The sequence below is a fragment of the Vitis riparia genome, chromosome 16 (assembly GCF_004353265.1).
Source record: "Vitis riparia cultivar Riparia Gloire de Montpellier isolate 1030 chromosome 16, EGFV_Vit.rip_1.0, whole genome shotgun sequence".
Lineage (NCBI taxonomy): Eukaryota > Viridiplantae > Streptophyta > Magnoliopsida > Vitales > Vitaceae > Vitis > Vitis riparia.
This window is the reverse complement of record NC_048446.1, coordinates 16515212-16536051: the sequence shown is the minus strand read 5'-3', so window position 1 is coordinate 16536051 and position 20840 is coordinate 16515212. Positions and strand designations below refer to the sequence as shown.

The 20840-nt window shown below is 33.1% G+C and overlaps 2 protein-coding genes across 6 annotated transcripts; one reads left to right on the top strand and one right to left on the bottom strand.

Annotated features, from left to right (window-relative positions):
- Positions 1-1319: 1319 nt before the first annotated feature.
- Positions 1320-3776, bottom strand: LOC117933695 (dihydrodipicolinate reductase-like protein CRR1, chloroplastic). Of its 5 annotated transcripts, none has more exons than XM_034855182.1 (10): positions 3588-3772; positions 3370-3492; positions 3211-3285; positions 2815-2880; positions 2588-2683; positions 2344-2460; positions 2098-2190; positions 1905-2006; positions 1727-1813; positions 1320-1654 (listed from the first exon to the last, which is right to left on the bottom strand). In XM_034855182.1, exons 1-10 carry the CDS (start codon positions 3702-3704, stop codon positions 1592-1594), a joined length of 939 nt encoding a protein of 312 aa, XP_034711073.1. In that variant the 5' UTR covers positions 3705-3772; the 3' UTR covers positions 1320-1591. The 5 variants fall into 5 exon arrangements, with proteins under 5 accessions (XP_034711073.1, XP_034711075.1, XP_034711077.1 ...); XM_034855184.1 differs by having other exon boundaries at positions 3370-3473; positions 3588-3679; XM_034855183.1 differs by having other exon boundaries at positions 1325-1632; positions 3588-3768.
- Positions 3777-11546: 7770 nt separating this feature from the next.
- On the top strand, positions 11547-13829 carry LOC117934152 (BAG family molecular chaperone regulator 3). Its single transcript, XM_034855789.1, has 4 exons — positions 11547-12425; positions 12660-12916; positions 13016-13162; positions 13245-13829. The coding sequence occupies exons 1-4, from the start codon at positions 12194-12196 to the stop codon at positions 13629-13631; spliced, it is 1023 nt and encodes a 340-aa protein (XP_034711680.1). The 5' UTR covers positions 11547-12193; the 3' UTR covers positions 13632-13829.
- The last annotated feature ends 7011 nt before the right edge of the window (positions 13830-20840 follow it).

Here is a 20840-nt window from a genome sequence, read left to right as displayed (position 1 = left end):
TGGGTAGGGTGATGCTACACTGAGAAAGAGAGATGACTAATTTGGGCTATACGTTTTGCTTCGGTTAGCTGGGTGGTACAAGAATTACCATAAGAAATATTTATGCAGTGATTGTTGGAGAGAAATTTGTGTTTGCTTTCTTCTTAAGCTAAGCGATAGCAATAAATTGTCAATTATTCATTGTTTTACAATGACATGATATTGCTACTAGTAACAAAACCTGTGATGTCTACATTATGGGATAGCTTTATGGATGTAATTTAAGATATGATAGTACTTCTCTATCCAAGAAAAGATTTTATTTATGTAGTCTTTTTGTGAAAAACCCAATAAGCCACAGTAGAGAATCTCAGGGAGACTATACCAAATGGTCTAATAAGTGGGAGGAGGATAGTCAGACTGTAAAAGCCATATCTGGAGCTGCATGCTGGATCTGAACTTATATCTTTGAAGATTATGATACTATGGAAGAATTGATGGAAGATCAACCAGTAGTACTTGAAAATTATAATGGGAAGCATGTGGAAAAGGATGCAAATGTGGAGGATAATGTCAACCTCATGGATCCATTATCTAAGGATCATTCATCTTTGGGGAGTGTAACATCCTACAAAGATGCAGGTGCTAACTATGCTTTATAGTTTACTCTTTACCTTCATCTTGTAAGCCAGGTGGTCATTTTTATTTGTTATTCTAGTCTAGTCAAAGTAAGGACCGTTGACAAATCATCAATACACTAGAGCAAATGAAGGAGAATAGGTGGAAAAGGTTGAACCTTTTAGTTTACTGCAAATACCTTCTGAACAATTTGAGGAAAACCAAGAACTGGATGGGAGGAGAAGGGAAAGACAATCAGGGTAGAAGAAAGAATGAGTGAGTTAAGGGCAATGATTGTTTTCACCAGGGATAGGTTGGGCACTACAAGAAGAATTATCCAGATATCAGATTAGGTGAAGCAAGTAACAGATAGTGCTGGATCAACTCAAGAGCCATCAAACGCAGGACAAAGTGAAAGGAAGGCTTCATATACTTGCATGAGTCTCACAAAGGACCCACAACTTGGATTTCAAGTCATTTTTTCAAGTCCAGCATTACTTTAAGTGAAATCTTATATGCACCTAACTATTAGGGAAACCTTATTTCTATTTCTGAGTTGGACAAGAAAGTAAGTCTTAAGTAAGGGGTTGTGTTTGTTGGGAAAAATAGTAAGGTTAATAGGAATGAGTTAAAAATCATGTGAATTGTGATAGATACGTTTATTCGATGTCAATGAAGTAGTAATTACTTGCTGGAGATATCTCTACTTTGATCACACTGCATTTTATGATATCTGAAAAGCCTTGCTCATGTTTGAATCATAAATCAAGTACAAAAAAACTGCGAGGTTTCTCAAATTATACATCTCATCATTATATGAAAATGATCTAATAGACTTCTTTCTGAAAAGTGCTTAAAGATCTCCCTCCTCTCTCTCCTTCCATTATCATATTCAATCTTCTTTTGTCCAATATTTGCTTATAGGATGGATGATCAAGGAGGGCCACTGAATGAGTAGAAAGGTTAAAATTCCACTCTCAGAAATTGAAGAACATCAGGTCTCTACAAAAATTTCTCCAATCCATACACCAAATTCTGCCAAAGAAAAAAGAAAGCAACAAAGAGGTTTTATTTCAACAAGGGCTGAAGAATGAATGGGTTAAAGGTATGAAATGTCCATGATTGTTACCTTCAGCCGCACGACCTTTCTAATGGCCAGGATTAGGCCTGGCATGAGACACCGCACATCTGTGATGTCATGTTTGAGAGAGTAAACCTGAGGCCAGCAGTGCTTGTATATCAGATCATTATGCTACTAACTGAATAGTTTCTAGATGAAGACAAATTAGTAAACTAAGAAAGCACACCTCTCCAGGGCCGGAGAAGTAGACGGTTGTGCTAGACGGAAGGCCTGGAAGGACCAAGCTATGGACCCGGATCCCATCATCACCCAGAACTTGACCTCTTGCCTTAGAGCACAAAAGATTTCAAAAAACAATGGATCTCCTGGGTTTTGTTGACATAAGCTTATTTAGATTGATTTAGTTGTGTTTCCCTTACCAAAATATCTGTTGAAATGTCTTCTCTGTTGTATATTTGGCCCAGGTTTGAGAGGTTGTTAGCAATTTGGATTGCATCTGGTGATGGAAAGTCCTGTTCACAAAAAATAATCAGTATCTTCAATAACTCCTACAAAGGTATCTCTCTCTCTTTCTCTCTCTCTAAATCTTGATTTAGATTGTTCATTCCATGGCAATAGATTACTGTTAGGAACCTCACATTAAGCTAATTTTGGATGTATCTTACAGTTGGAGTGGGCCTGGATTCAACAATCTCAACATTGTTGTAGTGGAAAGAAGCTGAAATTGCAGCTTGCTGGAGGAGTATAGATCCTATGGACAGAGTTGGGGCGACCAGGCAACCCTGAGACAGTAACCCCGTGCATCAAAGGAACTGGTACACAAAATCTTGCTTTGATGATTTTATCGAAACCCCACAAAGAAAAATGTAGGAAACAAAAATAAAGTAAACCATCTCACCCTGTGCTCACCATGCTGGCCTTTTCACAAAATGCAGATAATGCTGTTACTGTGTCTAGTTTGATTCGAGGCACATAAACCACACTGTTCATGCCAAATGCTGTTGCCTATTTAGCAAGAAGAAAATAAATATTATTTAGAACAGTCTACTAACACTAATTCCCTTTTCTTCCCTTCTCTTTCTGCAAAGATTCAGGAAGTTAAAAATGGACAATTTTGAGTGATAGAGAAGTTGAACCTGTTTCACATTTTCATAAACTGTAGAAGGATCAGTGAAATCAACCACCACCCCAGTGGCTTTTGACTGCTAGCATTCCAAAAACAGTTCATCAGTGAAGCATAAACACGACAAGGTAGAATCAATCACAACATGTTATATGTACAATTTGATTCCATTACTTTCTATCTTGATTGTCTTCCATTTGTTTCTACCTTGGTTCTATTCTTTTATACTTATGGTTTTGTTTATTTTTGGTCTTACGTATTTATACCCTCATCCAATAGTCTAGACTTTATCATACACTTCCAATGACCGAGATTGTAAATTCTATAGCATCAAATTGGTAGCCTAGCATTTTCATGCAGTACACTTTAATTTTGAGGGAGGGGGTGAATTGAAAGTTGAGCACATTACCTGAGATATGGAACCTAATACCATGGTTAGATCATTGATTATGGGCATTTCTAGAGCCTCTTCCATGCCACACACCTTTTCCAAAAAAAAATAGGATTAGAAAGAAAAAGGGCAAAAGCAAATAGAAGTGAAGAAGTGAGAGAGGAAAGAATAAGATACCATTCCAATGTCTTCACCCACAAGATGAGAATCCACAGCACCAGCCACCTCCATTCCTCTAGCTTTAGTGACTGCAACCACTGCTGCCCTTCCAATCTCCTTTGCTGCTCCATTTATAACCACCTCTTCCCCCATCAATTAAAAAGCTAGGCATCTTAGTTTTTACCCCCTTTAACTTCTCCCCATGAAAAACAAAACAAAGAATTCAAGCAATATACCTTGATGTTGCTCTGAGAGGGTTGCTGCATTGAGCAAGATACAAGCTGCTTGGTTTTGACATTTTTGATACTCCTATATGTTGTAGGATGGAATTGGGAGCTTAGGGCTGCTGCCATAGCTTTCAAAGCTCCACAGCTCTCTCTCTCTCTCTCTCTTGTAGGCCTCTGTAGTTCACTACCTTACCATTTTTTGGGATAAGGTTTCTGATCCCTTTTGATAGGTCTTGTTTGGAGGGAATTGTGTGATAATGACCCATACACATGCAGCCCTTCACTTTCCATGAAACCCAGTGCCTGCTGCTCCTTTGTATCTAAGGAAAAATGCCCAACACACTCACAACAATTAAACAAGTTTGGGTTTTTTAAATTGTGTTGAAAGTAAATAATTTTAAATTGAAATTATTCAAAATTTTGTTAATTAATCTATATTTACCATTCTACTAAAATTATCTTAAATTCCTTTTAATCTATTAATGTTCGTTTATTTGCAAAAAAAAAAAAAAAAAAAGTCAAAATCAGTAAATAAAATTATGAATTTTAATTAAATATTTTTATTACATTTTGAATAAAAAATTAAACTCTTCCCAAAATTTTAAATAAGAATTCATATAAAATATTTTTTTTATTTGAAAGTTCCATTTAGAAATCTCTTTAAAAAATTGGTTCAATAATTTTTTTTTCTTACCAGTTTATATACATTATTAAAATTATTAAAACCTTTTTTTTTTTCAAATTTTAAAATAAAATATTAAAGTGATAAATGTAATAAAAATTTAAAATAAAGTGAAAAATATTTTTTCTTTAATACATAAAATCGCTGAATTAAGTGAAACTATCAATGAATATATTTTTGGGAAAAATAGCCAAAATTCGACTTTTATATCTCTTCTTTTTTTTCTTTTTCTCTTTGGCACCTCCTCAATCCTATATTTTAGTAAGATTTTCCTGTATATTAAATGATTTTTTTAATTCTTGGGTTTTGAATATCGGAAATTGTGAAAATATGTTTTACCAAAATATTAGACCAAAATTCAAATAAAAAATATTGATGATATAAAAATTGATAAAAACTCATAAAAATATTAAAAAAAACTAGAAAAAATTATAAAACAAGTAATAATACATATAATTGGGAAAAGTGGGATATATATATATATATATATATATATATATATATATATATATATATATTATACTTTAATTTATCCAAATTAAATACATTATATTTTTCAGTATATCAATTTTTTTATTAAAATAACTTCAATATATTATTATTATTATCATTTTTGGAATTTTTCCCAATATATGTATTAAATTTTAAAAATTAAATCTTAAATAAAATATTCTATATAAACCTTAGAAATGATTTAATTTTTTATTTAAAATATAATAAAACTTGTTTTAATAAAATTAGTTTTTAATTTTTAAAATAAATAAATATAAATATATTAAAATAATTTAAAAAATATATATTTAAAATTTGATAATATTATCCTGATCATATTTATATCAATTGCAGTTATAAAATAATTTTGATATGTATATTTTTATTATTTTATTTATTTTTAAATATTTTATAAATTTTTAATGATTTTCGCATTTTTGATATTTTTATCAAAATATTCATTGATATTTCCGTTATTCTCATTCTTGCTTATAACCCGAACCATATTAAACCAATAAAGCTCAACATTTGCATGGCTATCATACCATATCTCATATATCTTCTTAATTCATTCTAAATTTTATTAATTATTTGGCAAGATGTCTTAAATAATATTGTAAAATTTCAAATTAAAAATACCCTAAAATTCGGGTCGGAGGTTTTCCTCTAGACCTGATTAAACCTAGTGATGCTTCTCCAGAAGTGGTATACAAATCCTGCGGCTCACGTTGACCCAAATGACAAGCCACGTGTACAATGCCCTTTAATTAAAGGCATCCTTAGACGCACAAGGGATCAGTACCCCACCATAAAGTGCCCTAAAAACCACCTCAATGCTACTCCCTCCCATTTCATTTCATTCCATTAAATTATAACACCATGATTTTCGTGGCGTCCAAACACGTCTGAGAAAGGTGTTCTACAATAATGATTGAAAAATAAGAACAGACCCAGATATTTAAACCACCCAATCACTGAGAGCCAAGTGTCACGCCTGTTTCGCCACATCAACTAGGCCCATATTTGCACTGAGAAATGTACCTCCGCAGTAGGGCTTAAACCAGTACGGACCATGAACCCCATATTGGGCCTGTGGGTGAGAATCAAGCAGTGGGCCCACCACAAGGTGGGCCATCTGAACAAACTTCCCCACATATACTTATATTAAAATAAATAAATAAATAAATTAAAAACATTAATTTATTGGTATAAAAAAGCATGTGAAATCTAATAATTTGATTTTAATAAAAAAATTTATTGACTTAAAAGGTCCATAGGTTGGTGACATGCTGACGTCGACACTAATCCTTTTGTATCATATGGGATCACCGATCACCTTTCAGCTGTTGGATTTTCATTTTCACACATTTGATCAAAGCTGTTGGATTTTCATTTTCAAAACAAATTTGGACAAACTAACGAAGAGACTCTCCACCACCCATGATAGAAGTCTCTTGGCAGAAAAGGAGTATACGCCAATCTTTCCTAATTCAACACTTTATCTTCTTTTTTGGGGGTTATTTTTCAATACTTAATATGATCATAGAATTTTCTACAACTTTCATAATCATGTGATTCATATGATCAATTTTGTCAATTTTGAGTCTCTTCGAACTTCTGTATTTGGAGTTTATAACAATTTCATCAATAGTATTTATAATCGACTTTTTGAAAAAAATAAGGGTCTGTTTGCTAACTGTTTTCGAAAAGAGTTCTGATATTTTGTAGAATAAAAGTCTGTTTCGAAACCATTTTTAATATTTTTAAAATAAAATTTATGTTTAGTGTTTTATTTTTAATTATTTTGCATGTTTGTATAATTATTTTTAAAACAATCCTTAAAAAATAAACAAGTGAAAACAATTAAAATATATTATCTAAAAATATTTTTTGATTGTCAAACGTGTGTTTTTTATTTTTTTTATTTTAAAAAATATAAAATTATTTTAAAAAACAATTATCAAACATGCTTTAAGAATCTCATCTTAAAAAAGTATAAAAAGGAGCGAAATCTCAAATAAAGGACATGAATAATGTTAGATATTTTTTCTTAAAATCATCATGAACTTAATCATTAATCGAGGTTGACTTAAACTATAGTCTTATTTTATAACCTTATTTTTGTGGATCAGAAAAACTACGAAACAACACTTTTATTATGAATATTTTTATAAAAACTTAAACACTCGTGGTCTCTAATTTTGTTTTTGCAAATTAATGATGTAGAAAAGATGATGGATAATATTTTTTTTTATATAAAAATAAGTATTTAAAAATAAATCAAATTAATTTTTTAAAGCTCACACCTCTAGATATATTAGTCTAAAAAATTGCTTTAAATGGTTTAAATTTCTATAAATTTTACTAAACTCTAAATCTTTTCAAACCCACTTTGAAAAGGACGTCAGCATCCACAAAATTGATATGAATAATGATGGCAATGATTTTTTGTCACATTAATCATGCCAGCTAATAAAATTATTTGAATTAATAGTCTAAATTTTGGCATATTCGGAAAGAAGTCATAAGAACCTTAAAGACTTGAATAATTGGTGTATCAATTAGACTTTCGTTCTTTGCATTGAGGTTGGTTTGACAAAGTCCACTCCCCAAAAATCAAAAGTCCTCCCACTCAAGGGCTCTGATCCTCCCTCACGTAAATACTACGTGATCACCAAAATTGTAGGGTAAGAGAGAAGCCACGTGCCCCAATAAATGCCAAATGTCGCCTCAACACCATACCCACCAACCTACTGCGGCTGTAAAGTTACCATTGGTTGCATGGATTTTGCGTCCTACTTCACCTACATTGCTGTTGTCTTTTCCAATTAAATAACGTCCATTTCAATTTTTTTGTTTCCATCCTCAAATTCAACATAGAAAGGGAAAGTAAGGAAAAAGACAGAATTAATAATTTTTATTTTTATTAAAAAAAATATTACCAATATCTTTCTTTTCTTGATCTTTTAAGCAAAATGCTATCTTAGTGAATTTGTATGCAATCAGTCATTTTAATTTGTGGATGTATAAAATAAATTAAGGTAAGGTATAATATTCTTAGGGAATGAAATTTGGATATAAAATCATAAAACTTAATTAAGATATAATAATACAAATAGATGAGTTAGAGTTGGGTCGGTGCTTAAGTCTGCTTAGTATAACTTGATCCAATCAAATAAAATATCACGATAATAGTTTTTGGGAGTTGGAACCGTCAAAAACTGTTTTTTTATTTATTTTTTATTTGGTAAAGGAAAGATTCAAAGAACTTAAGAAGGAAAGTTCTCTAATAAAAAAGATAAAAAACTTTTGTGTTGTGAAACGTGATTCTTGATTTTAGTGGGTTCCATTCAAAAAGATAATTCGAAGTCTTCCTATAAGATGAGATTTGAACGTAAAGCCATGAGATCAGATAGGTTTGTGATATTACCTCGTTAACAGTATTTTTATATAATTATCGAAAACTATCTTTTTGATATGACATGTCTTATTACAGTAATACATTATAAAATAATATTCGATCAAGATAAATTATTATTTTAAGGGAGTTTTTGATTTATTAATAAATAAATAATTTCTAATTTAGTGATAGAAATAATTATTAATATCGAAAAAAAGTACTCTATTTCTATTATAATATTTATACATGAAAAATATTTAGTCTATATAGTATATGCATAGTAAAAAAATTAAGTGACATTATTAAATTAGTCCATATAGTATAAGCAAAATTATTAATTTATTGAATATTTATTTATTTTACGATATTAGTATTTCTTCGGGGTTTATAGAAATAGAATATTTTAACGTTAAAATTACAAAATTGCAAAATTACAAAATTACAATTAACAACATTATGGAACTATTGAAGGAAATAGTGGTTGTGGATGGTTGGAAAAAATAAGGTTCACACATTCCTGCATTTCATTGTCACATGTTTAAGAAGGGCAGCTTAGCATAAGACCCACAGAAATGTCATCAAACCATGGGTGATGAAACCGTCCTTGAAATTGCCCTTTTGCCCAATACTAGATGGTCGGTCCCTTGTCCCCAATCAAAAAGCTGGTACCCAAAACCCTAGATTTAGAAATTCAAAATTAATTTCAATTATATAAATATATATATATATATATAATACCTGGTTTTGAGTCTTTGAGTCTTTGACAATTCTCTCTCAACGACCATCCTCTCTTTAATTAAACCCCAAATTAAAGTAGGTTGCACCGTCTACATCCACCTACGTATGCACACAATACCGCCTCTCCTTCTACGCCACGTGTCACGGCCCCACACGTGTACATCACGCGTGCCACAGGGTGGGAAGTGTCGGTGGTATGAGAAATAAGACCGCCAAGGGGGAATTGATTGATTCTCCCGATGTCCGCCACGTGTGAGCTCAGCGAGCGTGACGTCAGCGACTCTTTTTAAAGAATTTTTTTTTTTTTTTCTTTTTGGGGACAAATTTGGTTGGGGTACTTTTGTGTGGTAAAAGCTGACTTGGGAAGCTGTCAAAGATGAGAGAGGGGGCCTGAAGAAAAGTAAATTACAAGAATACCACTATATGCGTATTCTGACTTTTGTGAAGACTTGCACGCAAAGATAGATCGTAGGTGAGGGGTTTCGGGTTCGGGTTGAAATCGGATCCTCCGGAAAAGATACGAGCCACTAATAGGTGGACCCGGGTCTTGATGTGGACTCTTCACACCACAAAAATTGGGACAACAGAACTTCTTACACCATATTTAATGCTGAACGTGCATTCATATTCTTAAAAAACACACGCCACACACACAGAGGTAAGTCTCACCAATTTTGTCTTTCTTTTTTTTAAATTAATTTATTTATTTTTTAAATTAGTAGCATATTGTATAATTAATTCAATTTTGATAATCATGATTTAACCAATTTTCTGGTTCTATATACTTTTTTTTTGGGTCAAAAGGCTAGCATTATTGTTATTATTATTATTTTTATTTGATGTGGACCACGAGACTCGTGGGTACACAATCTTATAATATAAATTAATTTCTTTAGTAATTTCCAAGAGAATGTGAATAGAAGAGTTAGAGGGATGTTTTCTCCATTAATAAATCTAAAAATTAGTTGAGGGATGCAATTTGAAGCTTTAATTATTGACAAATCGAGATTCTTAATTATCTATTTTTATATTAGAAAATAGGAGTTTGGTATACAAAGTAATATGATACAAATGAAAATGAGAAAATAAATGTCATATTGCGAAATCTAAATCAATTTTGTTACGCTTCTCTTGGGATGTCGGGAATTGAACTGTCTAATCATTTTATGGAGTTGAAAGAATAGCGCACTTAATTTTTTTTTTTTTTTTAATGAGATGAATGATGAGTTACCTTCGTTATATTTAACCCTTATATGTTTTAGGATTTTGTTTTTAAGAAAGTGTGAACATAATTCAGAGATGTTTTTGAGAGTTTAATCATTGTATTTTTCTTATTTTTTTAATTGATAAATTATTGAGTATCGGTCTATTCAATGGATGGAAAGATCGTATTGATTATTGTATCACATTAAAAATCTCATTTGTTTTTTTTTTTAATTTTTGTTATCACTTTAATTAGGTAATTAAAATATAACAATGAATAGGACTATTCCAATATTGTCTTAAAAAATGTTTCTTAAAAAAATATGAAAATTTAATAATATACCAGATGAATAAGAACAAAATACCAATTTTAGTATGTTATTTTTTGTTCACTTTCATGGGAAGATGACGGTATTGGCCAATTAAGGTAGAAGTGATGTCAGAAGAGAAAGATATCATTGAAATATGAATAATGTCACTTTTTAACAAAGTACAAATTTCTGTGTTTGGTAAAAAATTAAGATATGATTAAACCACATCATTTATAGGGTCAAATTATCTTTCAAGTTTAATGAACATTTATAATTTTAAGACATATTTAAAGGTTTAAAAGTTTATATGTATATGTATATGGTATTTGAACTTTTTTTTTTAATCGATATCATGAAATCGATTTTTTTTTTCTTGAAACTTCAATAATTTTTAATTATTTAAAAAATATTAATGAGACTATAAATCTATTTGAGAATAATTTTAGAAAATATTTATAATATTTTTTAAAATTTAAATGATAAAATTTTTTAAATATTAAAAATAGTTCTTAAAGAATAATGCTGTATGTTTATTTGGAAAGCATCGAACCTGACAGGAGGTGGCTACAGATTTCCAAGAACGCTCCCGGTTAAGCTTTTTCACCCACCTTTTACCCGCGGTAAAGACAGTAAAATAAAAAAAAAACAAAAACCATGATTAGAAAAGCAAAACCCCTAACACGTGCGACCCAACAACTAAAGCTAAGGATAGTTTTAACTTTTAAGAAAGCTTAGCCGGCGATTCCATACTAGCGGGAAATAATTAGCCACGTGGCAAAGTTAGGGTGCTCACATATCCAAGTAAACCTCCGATAATTAACACTAAGACAATGATTGGATCAGATTCAAAAAGCCTAAAATACCCCTCGGAGGGTCCACGTGTCAGAAGCTTAAAGCGAAACATGTAACTTTTTTACTTACGTCAAAGAATACTAGAACAGTGCTCAAGTTTGGTTCAAGCCCAAAGTTTCCTCTTCCGTTTCTTTTATCTTTAAACAGAAGCTTTGGCGGCTTTCGTAGTTTCCAATTATTTTCCACAAATTAAAAAAAACAGAAATAAGACAGTATTTTATTTAATTGCTTATATATATATATATATATATATATGTATGTATATATATATAAATAAGAGGCTGCTCAGGTCACAACATAGTTAGCTGGCCATTCGTTTTGATTTCAATTTTTTATTTTCTCTCGGTTTCTCACCTTCTTCGAGTTTTCCAGAAGACCGAGAAGGAGAGAGGGAAAAAAAAAAACAGGAGGAAAAGAAAAAGAAATGGAGCATTGAGTTTTGAAATTCCTTTCCTCGTTTATGCGTCGCTCGCATTGATTTTTCCGTGGGTTTCTCGGGAAAATCTAGGGGAAAGAGTTGTTGGATTAGATTTTCTTTTCCCTTTTCCGGGAGGAGGGACTTTTGTTGGTGTGAAGTCTGCGTGCATTTGGGTTGAATAGATCTGAGGATTTTCCGGCTGCTGGAGGTGCGGCCCGGCGATCTCTTTGCGGTTCTGGTGGGAAGATTGATGAGTTCGATTTCCTGGAAAGTACAGAAGAGCGTAGAGATTTTTTTCTGACACGGTTGACACGGTTTCTTTCTGTCAACGCGTGGCCGATGGAATTGGGCTCGTGTAATGCAAAGGAGAAAGGCTTCTCCAATCGGGTTTGAGTGTCTTCGTTTGAAACAGTATCGCAAGGGCATCACTGTTGTCAGAGATCTGAAGTCAATTTTTGATTCAACATTCCCGTACATTTTTGCAGCAGCAGAAGGAGAATATAGAGTAAGAAAGTGAAGATGATGCGGGTGAAGAATAAACCGACAGGGCTGTCATCGATCAATGGTGGCTCAGCCGGCGATGGTGGCGAGTCAGGCCCAGTGGAATGGGAGCTGAGACCAGGAGGAATGCTGGTACAGAGACGAGACCCGAATTCTGATCGGAGCTCCGTTCCCGCTCCCACCATTAGAGTTAGGGTTAAATTCGGCTCCATCTATCACGAAATCTATATCAGTTCTCAAGCCACCTTCGGTAATTCTTTGGGATTTTTATTTTTAATTTCATTAGTTGTTCGGGAATGGTTGGATTAGAATTGGTAAAGAAATTTTCTTTTCTTTTCTTTTCTTTTCTTGTCTTTTCTTTTCTTTTTTAACGAATTTTCAAAAGTCTTCTCCTGTAGTTTGTGTTTGTTATGAGAATGATCTTATATGGAAGTGGTGGAAAAATAGAATAAATGATGGAGAATTGATGGTGGTTGAATTGCAGGGGAGTTGAAGAAGATGTTGTCAGGGCCAACAGGGCTTCACCACCAAGACCAGAAGCTGTTGTTCAAGGACAAGGAGAGGGACTCCAATGCCTATCTTGACATGGCCGGTGTCAAGGACAGATCGAAAATTCTGTTGGTTGAGGACCCTATTAGCCAGGAGAAGCGATATCTCGAGATGCGAAGAAATGCTAAGATGGAAAAGGCCTCAAAGTCGATCTCCGAAATCAGTTTGGAGGTTGACAGGCTCGCTGGCCAGGTACTAGTTCAGAAATTTGGTGATTTTTTTGGATGATGATGAAATTTCCCTTTTTGTATGGTATTGACTTGATCCTTAATTGGAACTGTAATTTGATAGGTATCAGCTCTTGAATCGGTTATTTCCAAAGGTGGTAAAGTTGCAGAAAAAGTGATGTTGAATCTCACCGAGTTGTTGATGAATCAGCTGATTAATTTGGACAGTATAATCGCGGATGGAGACGTTAAATTGCAGAGGAAAATGCAGGTAAATTTAATCTAAATGGGAAAGAAATTCAGCGGTCTAATTTTAGATTTCTTGATGATCAAAACTTGTCTTCTTGTTGAAGGTGAGAAGAGTGCAGAAGTATGTCGAAACTCTAGATATGTTGAAGATAAAGAACTCGACCTCTGACAGCGATGGAGATCAAATGCCAATGCAGCATCAGCAGAAGCGACAGTCTAACGGGCAAAGACCACCAGCAGCAGCGCCACCACTAATTCAACAGCTGCAGCAACCAAGGCATTCAGTAGCCCACCTGCCAATACAAATGCATCAGCAGCCGCCACAGCCATCAAGGCATTCAACATCAGGGCCTGTTGTTGTGACCACAAAATGGGAGACTTTCGATTCTGCCTCAGCCCCACCACTAGTGTCGGCGCCCCCCACATCCGCGACCACTGCAGCCAACATCAATCCAGTTCATCCTAAACTCAATTGGGAATTCTTCGATTGAATGAGTATAAAAACTAGTTTTTATCTGTCTTTGTGTTGTGTGGATGTGTGGTTTTGGGTTTGCCTGTAGTTGGTTTGGTGTCTACTCTCCATTCTCCATTCTCCATTCTTTTCTGTACTTAGATTTTGTTAGCACCCACCTTGAATTTGTCCATTCAGTTGATCAGAAATAAATGGGGTTACATCTTACATCTTACAATTTGTTAGTCATATAAATATCCATATGTAGATGTGTTGTTACATGAGAATTAGGGTTTAAGACTTCAGCAATCCCCATTAAGAAGGATGGTGTTGTTTTTCTTTATAGGCTTCTAGGTCAATCCCACTTTTGGGCGGTTCTGTGTTTATATCAAAGCAGTAGTGGTTGATGAAAAAATAATTGACCTTTATACCTTGCTTCCTGTAAGGCCTACAAAGTGACAAAAAGAGGAATAATGAAGAGGGAATTTTTGGTAATCAAATAACTAAACCCACCCAAATGATAAGAAAGACAATTCAAGATGGCCGATCAGGGGTGGAGTGGAGGAAATGATGTCGGTGGATTAGTTTGAGTAATTTTAAAAAGGAAGTGTGTTTTGAGTACAACCACTTTTACCTATTTAGAAACCCATCTCCTTTCCGCCTTCCTACTGGGGTTGGACCATTTATGGTTAGCTATAAATAGGAATCAGGCAGGGCCACCATTGAGGAGATGGAGTAAACTGGAGGTTATTCAGTTTGCCATGTTACCTTCAGGTGCCTTTGCCATTTCAGAAGGGCCGAAGGGCCGATGACCATGATGATTATGATGATGATAATGATTTGGTGCTCCGGGAAGTGAGCATATCAATCTGAGCCCTGCCTCAGTTCCATTATTGGTTAGCCCCGGCATGCCCTGCTGCTTTCTACCTAACCCATCATCACTAGCTGTTTTCTGTGACAAAAAATAGGAAATGTTTTCAAAAAAACAGTTTTTATAATGATTTTGTATACATTTCAACATATATTTTTTTTGTGTTTTCAAATACTTTTCAAAAATAACTGTTCTTGACATCTATTCTAAAAAACATGTTTTCAAAAACAAAAAACCGAACAAGTTTGAACATAGCTATATTGTCTTCAAAAATCAAAAAACTGTTTCTGAATGCCCAAGATTACCTGCAAACTGAGATGAAGATTTGAATCATAGAAGGGCTGTGGCTTGAACATTGTCGGCAATCAAAAGAGTATCATAATATGGAAACCATCTCTCCCTTTATTGCCAACACCCAAACAACAAAAAGAAGGTCATAGACGTCAATAATCTGATGGAAATGATGACAGAAAGTTCTCAAAAAGAATCAGCGATCACAATCAGGACAAACAATTCAGGGAAAAAGACCAATAATTGAGCATACCATTTATCATAACAACTGGATCAAAACCATCCTAAAACACAATCCAAGGGATAATTGTCCCAACTTTTTAATCAGAAGATGCTGAAATGCCCACATTTGATTCATAGTTGTTATGATTTTGCCTTGATATGATGTGGCAATAGGAACCCTAATCTCACTTTATATCAGGATTTCTAAAGAAGAAGAACCAAGCCAATTAATCATAGAAGAATCATTAGTTGAGGAGGATGAAGCATTCCAGGAAAGTCCAAAGAAAACAGACATGAAAGAAAAAAGGGTGTGCACTTGGAGATCAACTTGAAAAGGAAGCTTTTAACTATACATCAGGTTATTAATTTTACTCAAGCTTTTTTGTAAACTTTTAAGCTCTTATTATAGTGGTAACTTGAAGGTGCACCATAGAAATGGGAGTTTAATGGACAGACATTTGGGACAAGTGAAAAGCAGGTGTCAAATCCTCTTTAAAACAATCCCACTATCAAAAGTGGGGAAAAATAATTCAAGTAACCTTACTTTTGGCTTCGTTTCTATTGAGCGGGATGTGATCCTGAGCCATTATGATTTTTTTTTATTATTATTAAATATTTGGATGTTTTTTTAGGGCAGGGAATCGCGTGTTTGTTTTATGTGGGGTTTTGGCTATAGGTATGTGCGGAATGAGTACGATGAGTCATGGCTTGTTGCGCACTTTGGGAGGATTCGTCATCTTCCGGACATGGCTTTAAATCTTGTGGGCATGACTGGCCAAAGCCATGTGCCCGCGGCGGACAAATGCAGTAGAGTTGGTGCCGCATTGCCCAATTTGGCAAAACAGTGCCTTTGGACTAGTTATGTGTCATAAACCTAAAATTTACCCTAAAATTTTTTGTATTGTGTGGCACGTAGAAGCTTTCTGAATCGGCTTTTTTCAACCCCCATGAGATGCATAATGTAAAAGCATATGAAATATACAATTTATGGGCAAAACCCCTAAATTGTATTAACTCACGACAAAAGCCTTCAGTAAACAAGACTCATAATTTTTTTCTACACTATATATAAGCATCAAGGGCATTACCTACATTTTATGAATGAGCTCATTAGCCCATTAACCCAGACATTAACGTAATGGTTCATCTCAAAGCTTCAACCATTGCCCTTTTTCTTGCTGAAACTTATGCCATCTGTATCATATTCAACAACATGCTCTTTTGGTCATGTGACCTTTCTAAGCTTTGTAGTTCCATTATATGCCATCCAAACATTTTTGTAGAGATTTGCTTGGCTCTGCCCATGTCAGATGCTTTGTAACATCCTATGCCAAGAATCATATCTTTGATGCGTTCACAATCCCTTAATTAAGCTTTTTCCAGTGTTAAGATGCCTCAACGTTTTAAGTCTCCAAGTGTCATCCTTAATTAAGCTTTCTCCAATGCCAAGTGTTGCAACATGTTGAGCTTATATGTGCCACTCAACCATTGATGTAGGTATAAGTGACTCCATGTGAGTGTTATGCCCTTTGTTGGTTCACATGCTGTAATATTTTTGTTGTGTGCTAAGCTCTATTTTTAACCTATATACATTTGTTTTCTTGTTCCCTCATACATGCCAACTTTGCTGATTCCTTCCTTCCATAGTTTGCAACCTAAGGTGCAGACTTTAGTAAAATGAGACATATCCTAATTTACATATATAATTTTATATAATATAGTTAAATTTAGTATCAAATTATTTGCCCTAAGCACATATATCATCAAATATAATTCAAAACTTCAATCCAATCAATGAAAAAATTAACAAAAAAACAAAAACAAAAAGTACCAAGCATATAAACTAAGCATCATGATTGTTGATCCATATCTAAACCCTAAGTTTCCAAATAAAGCATGAAATTGTCGACATGAAAATATATATCCACAGTCCAAAATTCAAAAATTGCATTAAAAACATTTGATTAACAATTTTGTCCATAATAACCAATCATCACTCATACTCAAAATTCACAAAATCATCATCTCATTTCCTTCATCATATTTTTAGTCTTCCCCATTTTCTTCCTTTATTGAGTCAACTACTTCTTCATTTTCATTTATTAATAAAAGAGTAGGCATAGTCTTAGAGATATTGAAGCCATTCTCCTCAACATTGGTATTATGCTTGAGCTTGTTCTAGCTTTGGCATCAAACTTACCTTCCTCACCTCTTGTAGCTCTAACAAGTCAACCCATGTTAAATCATCGTCATCAAATATAAAATCATCTTGTACACCTTCATAAGGATTTTCTTCTTCCTTTCTTCTAATCAACCATTTATTGTTATCATCTATATCTTTACAAGAGATCGGGCCAATTGCGTCATGTTGATTGTATCTTGTCTTCAAGGTTCGGTTATACTTAATGTACGACAAATCATTCAAGCATTGGTGAGTTAACCTATTGTTCCTTACTATGAATTTGAAAAAAATTTATAAGCACATAAATATATTTGAAAGTTCTAAATAATGTTCAAGGCTACATTACTTATAATTATTTTAGTCGCTTACATTTTCAAAGATACTCTAATTTCTTTCATAACCTAATGCACTCATGTTAGGTTAAGGACTTTCTTTGCAAACCTTTGCAAATTTGAAGTTGAAGCTCCATATGTAGCCCACCATTCAACTAAAATATAAATATTAATAATTTAGTGAAACGATTCATCTATTTTAGCAAAAATACAATATAATCATTTAAATAGAAAAAAAAAACCTAAGGAACTAACCTAGTAGTCTAGTCTTTTGCTAAAGTCTTTAGTGCTTTTGATCTACGGATGAAATCCTAAGGTGACCATATATTATTTATAGATTGAGTCATTGTTGATGAAGGCCAGTAGTAGTAAGTATTCTCAATAGAGGCACAATGATATCTTATGGGATTGAAACATTGTGTTATGTTGAATGATCTTAAGGACATATGATTATGAAATTTATGGCTATAATGATTCATTAAATAGAATTTGACATATACTCTTTGTGAGCTAAAGCGTATTAGTTGATAAAATAATAAGAGAATTTTTAACTCAAGGATTAAGGAGATAATCTTGAGAGGTTGACAACACATACCTTGTTAGATTATGAACATTAACTAATTCATGAGGAGTTTGCATACAGTGGAACCCAAGTACTTATATCCTGTTGTGATATACATAGAATACTAAAGTTAACTCTCTATGGTGGGATGTTGAGTTCACTTTATAATTAGATTTTGAGGGAGTTGGTATTTTTCTATAGGTTTTAATGGTTCTCGTTTGAAATTATATTCCTTGATAGCATGGTTTATAAGAGTTCATTAAGTTCTTAGTTCACTTGAGTCCATAAGGATGTTTTGGTAAATACACAAAATTACATAGGAGCTTGTTAATGGTTTCTCAAGACTGGGCTATTTGCTTGATTAAAGGCAATTGGGTCAATCAATCAATTAGGAAACATGTGGGTTAGTTTAACTGACCAAAGCTTGGGGTAAGCTCAAGTCACTTAAGCCCACAAAAAGCCTATGAATACCCATATTTAAGGTTAGAGCTTCAGTCTTTTAACAATCTTCTTATTCACTTAGAGAGAAGAGAGAGAGCTTTAGCCATCAACCTTTTAGAGGATTTGATTAGAACCACAAATTGTGCTTTAATGGCATAATTAGAGAGCAATTTATGTGATAAAAATGCTTAACTCAAAATTGTTGTTAAAACCATAGCCATGAGTCTAACATACATGTTAAGCTAAAATTCTAGGTTTAAGAAATGAAAAGGATGCAAGTGATAAGAACCTTTTTCATCCATGATGATGAAGGAACTTAATGTGCATACAAGGAGCTCCAAGGGTTCTTAAGCACGATCAAAGGTGCAACAAATACAAATGGAGCAATGCAGAGCATGAGAGGTGAGAAGTACATATTATAAAGAGATATGGAGAGAAAACAAACACAAGAAAAAAGATTGGAGGTCATAACTCAACATGAGAATTGAAATTCAAACCTAGTAACAACACATATCTTGACTTTGACATAATTTTTGAAGGACTTCTTGAGTTTGATTTTAAGCAAATCATATATCATATCGAAGATCGGAAAGTAAGAAGTCCAAGACTTCAAACAATATGCAAATTGGAGCTGAAACGAAGAAGTTGTGATCATTTGAAGATAACTGGATAGAATTGAAGAGTCATTTAAAAAATTTAACTTATGATTTTGAAGTCACACATTGTTACTTCGGAATTTTACCTTTTCCACCTCATAAATTATGTTTTAGGTACTCCATCTACCATTGGTGGGCCCTACATGATTGGAAATCAAGATTTTATATTTGTTAGTCATTTTTAGATAATTATTTAGGAAATAAATGGTGAATAAGAACATATCATGTGTAGGTTTTTTGCTAAAGCGAGAAAAAAACTCAATTTTTAGGTTTTCAAGGGGTTCTAGATTTTTTGTTTAGAAGAAAGATGGAGTCTAGATCTTGGTTTTTTTTTACTCCATTATTATTAATTAATATATATATTTTTTTATTTCTTTAACATTCAAGAATGGTTCTTTATCTTTCTTTAATGGATTGTGCATGTGACAACACATCCATAAGAGGCTAAAGATATTTGTTGAGGTAAAAGCATGAGAACCTAGGGTTAAGGCTTGTAGGAAAAGAATGAGAAATTGAACTCAATAATGGAATGAATGATTGATCAAAGACATAATTCATGAGAATAGAGATACCTCCCAATATTAGGTTGAATTAAGAAATGATATAATTGTCCATTTCTTGATTGTAAGGATTCTTGGTAATTCTTGATTTCTAGTTATAAGAGGTTTAACTATTGTTATCTTCCATAAGACAAATTCATATAGAGTGATAAAGACATACAAATCCTAGTCCCAAACCAAGATTTCAACCCCATTCATCTGATAGATAATTTAAAATAGATAAAATGTTACACATAAGAAGATGGATGCAACTCTAAGTTATTTAGGTTGATTTCGTTTAGCCTACTTTTTGAATATCACCAAATTTATACAAATAAATACCTTTGTTCTCCTAAAGCCTTAAGCCCGAAGTTGGATTGTGGAAACCTCATTCTTGAACATTTGAATAAAAAATCAATAGAATCTTGCATTTTTAATTTAGATCTATTTAGCAAACTCAATTTTATTCAAATAGATTTTTCAACATTTTCAATTTAAAAAATTTGATCAAAGTAATACTTTAGATCTAGTTTGAAAAATTCTATAGGCTAATCTTTGAGAACAATACCCAAAGTACTATAAAAACCATAGTGACTATTTCTCTAGTTTTTCTTAACCAGAGTCACTACATACAAGGCTTAACATTTTGGACAACAGAGAATAGCAGCCAAGATTCCATTCCTCTAGTGTTGGGATTCAAGGAGAGAGTCATTACAATGGAAAATCAATGGGTTCACGAGATCTACAATGACTAGATCTGATGCAGGAACAACCATATCTTAGATTTGACACTAATACCTAGATTCCAAATTGTTTTTTATGTTTATTGCTTTTGTTGCTAGGATCTAGAGCCTTAAGAAGTTATGTATACACCCTAACTAGTCCTGGAGAGGGAATAAAATGTAGTTGACTTTCTATGGTTGAATGTTAAATCAATTTCAAAATTGGATTTTAAGGGAGCTAGTGGTTCCCATTTGAGCTTATATTCCTAAGGAATACATTACTTGAAGGGATAATTAGGTTTTTTATTCACACATATGCATAGGGTGTTTTGGTAAATATGCAAAGTTGCACAAAAAGTTATATATGTTTTTTTTTTTTTTTTTGAAACTCAATAAGCTTAATTAATTAATCAGGACCTAAGTGGACCGAA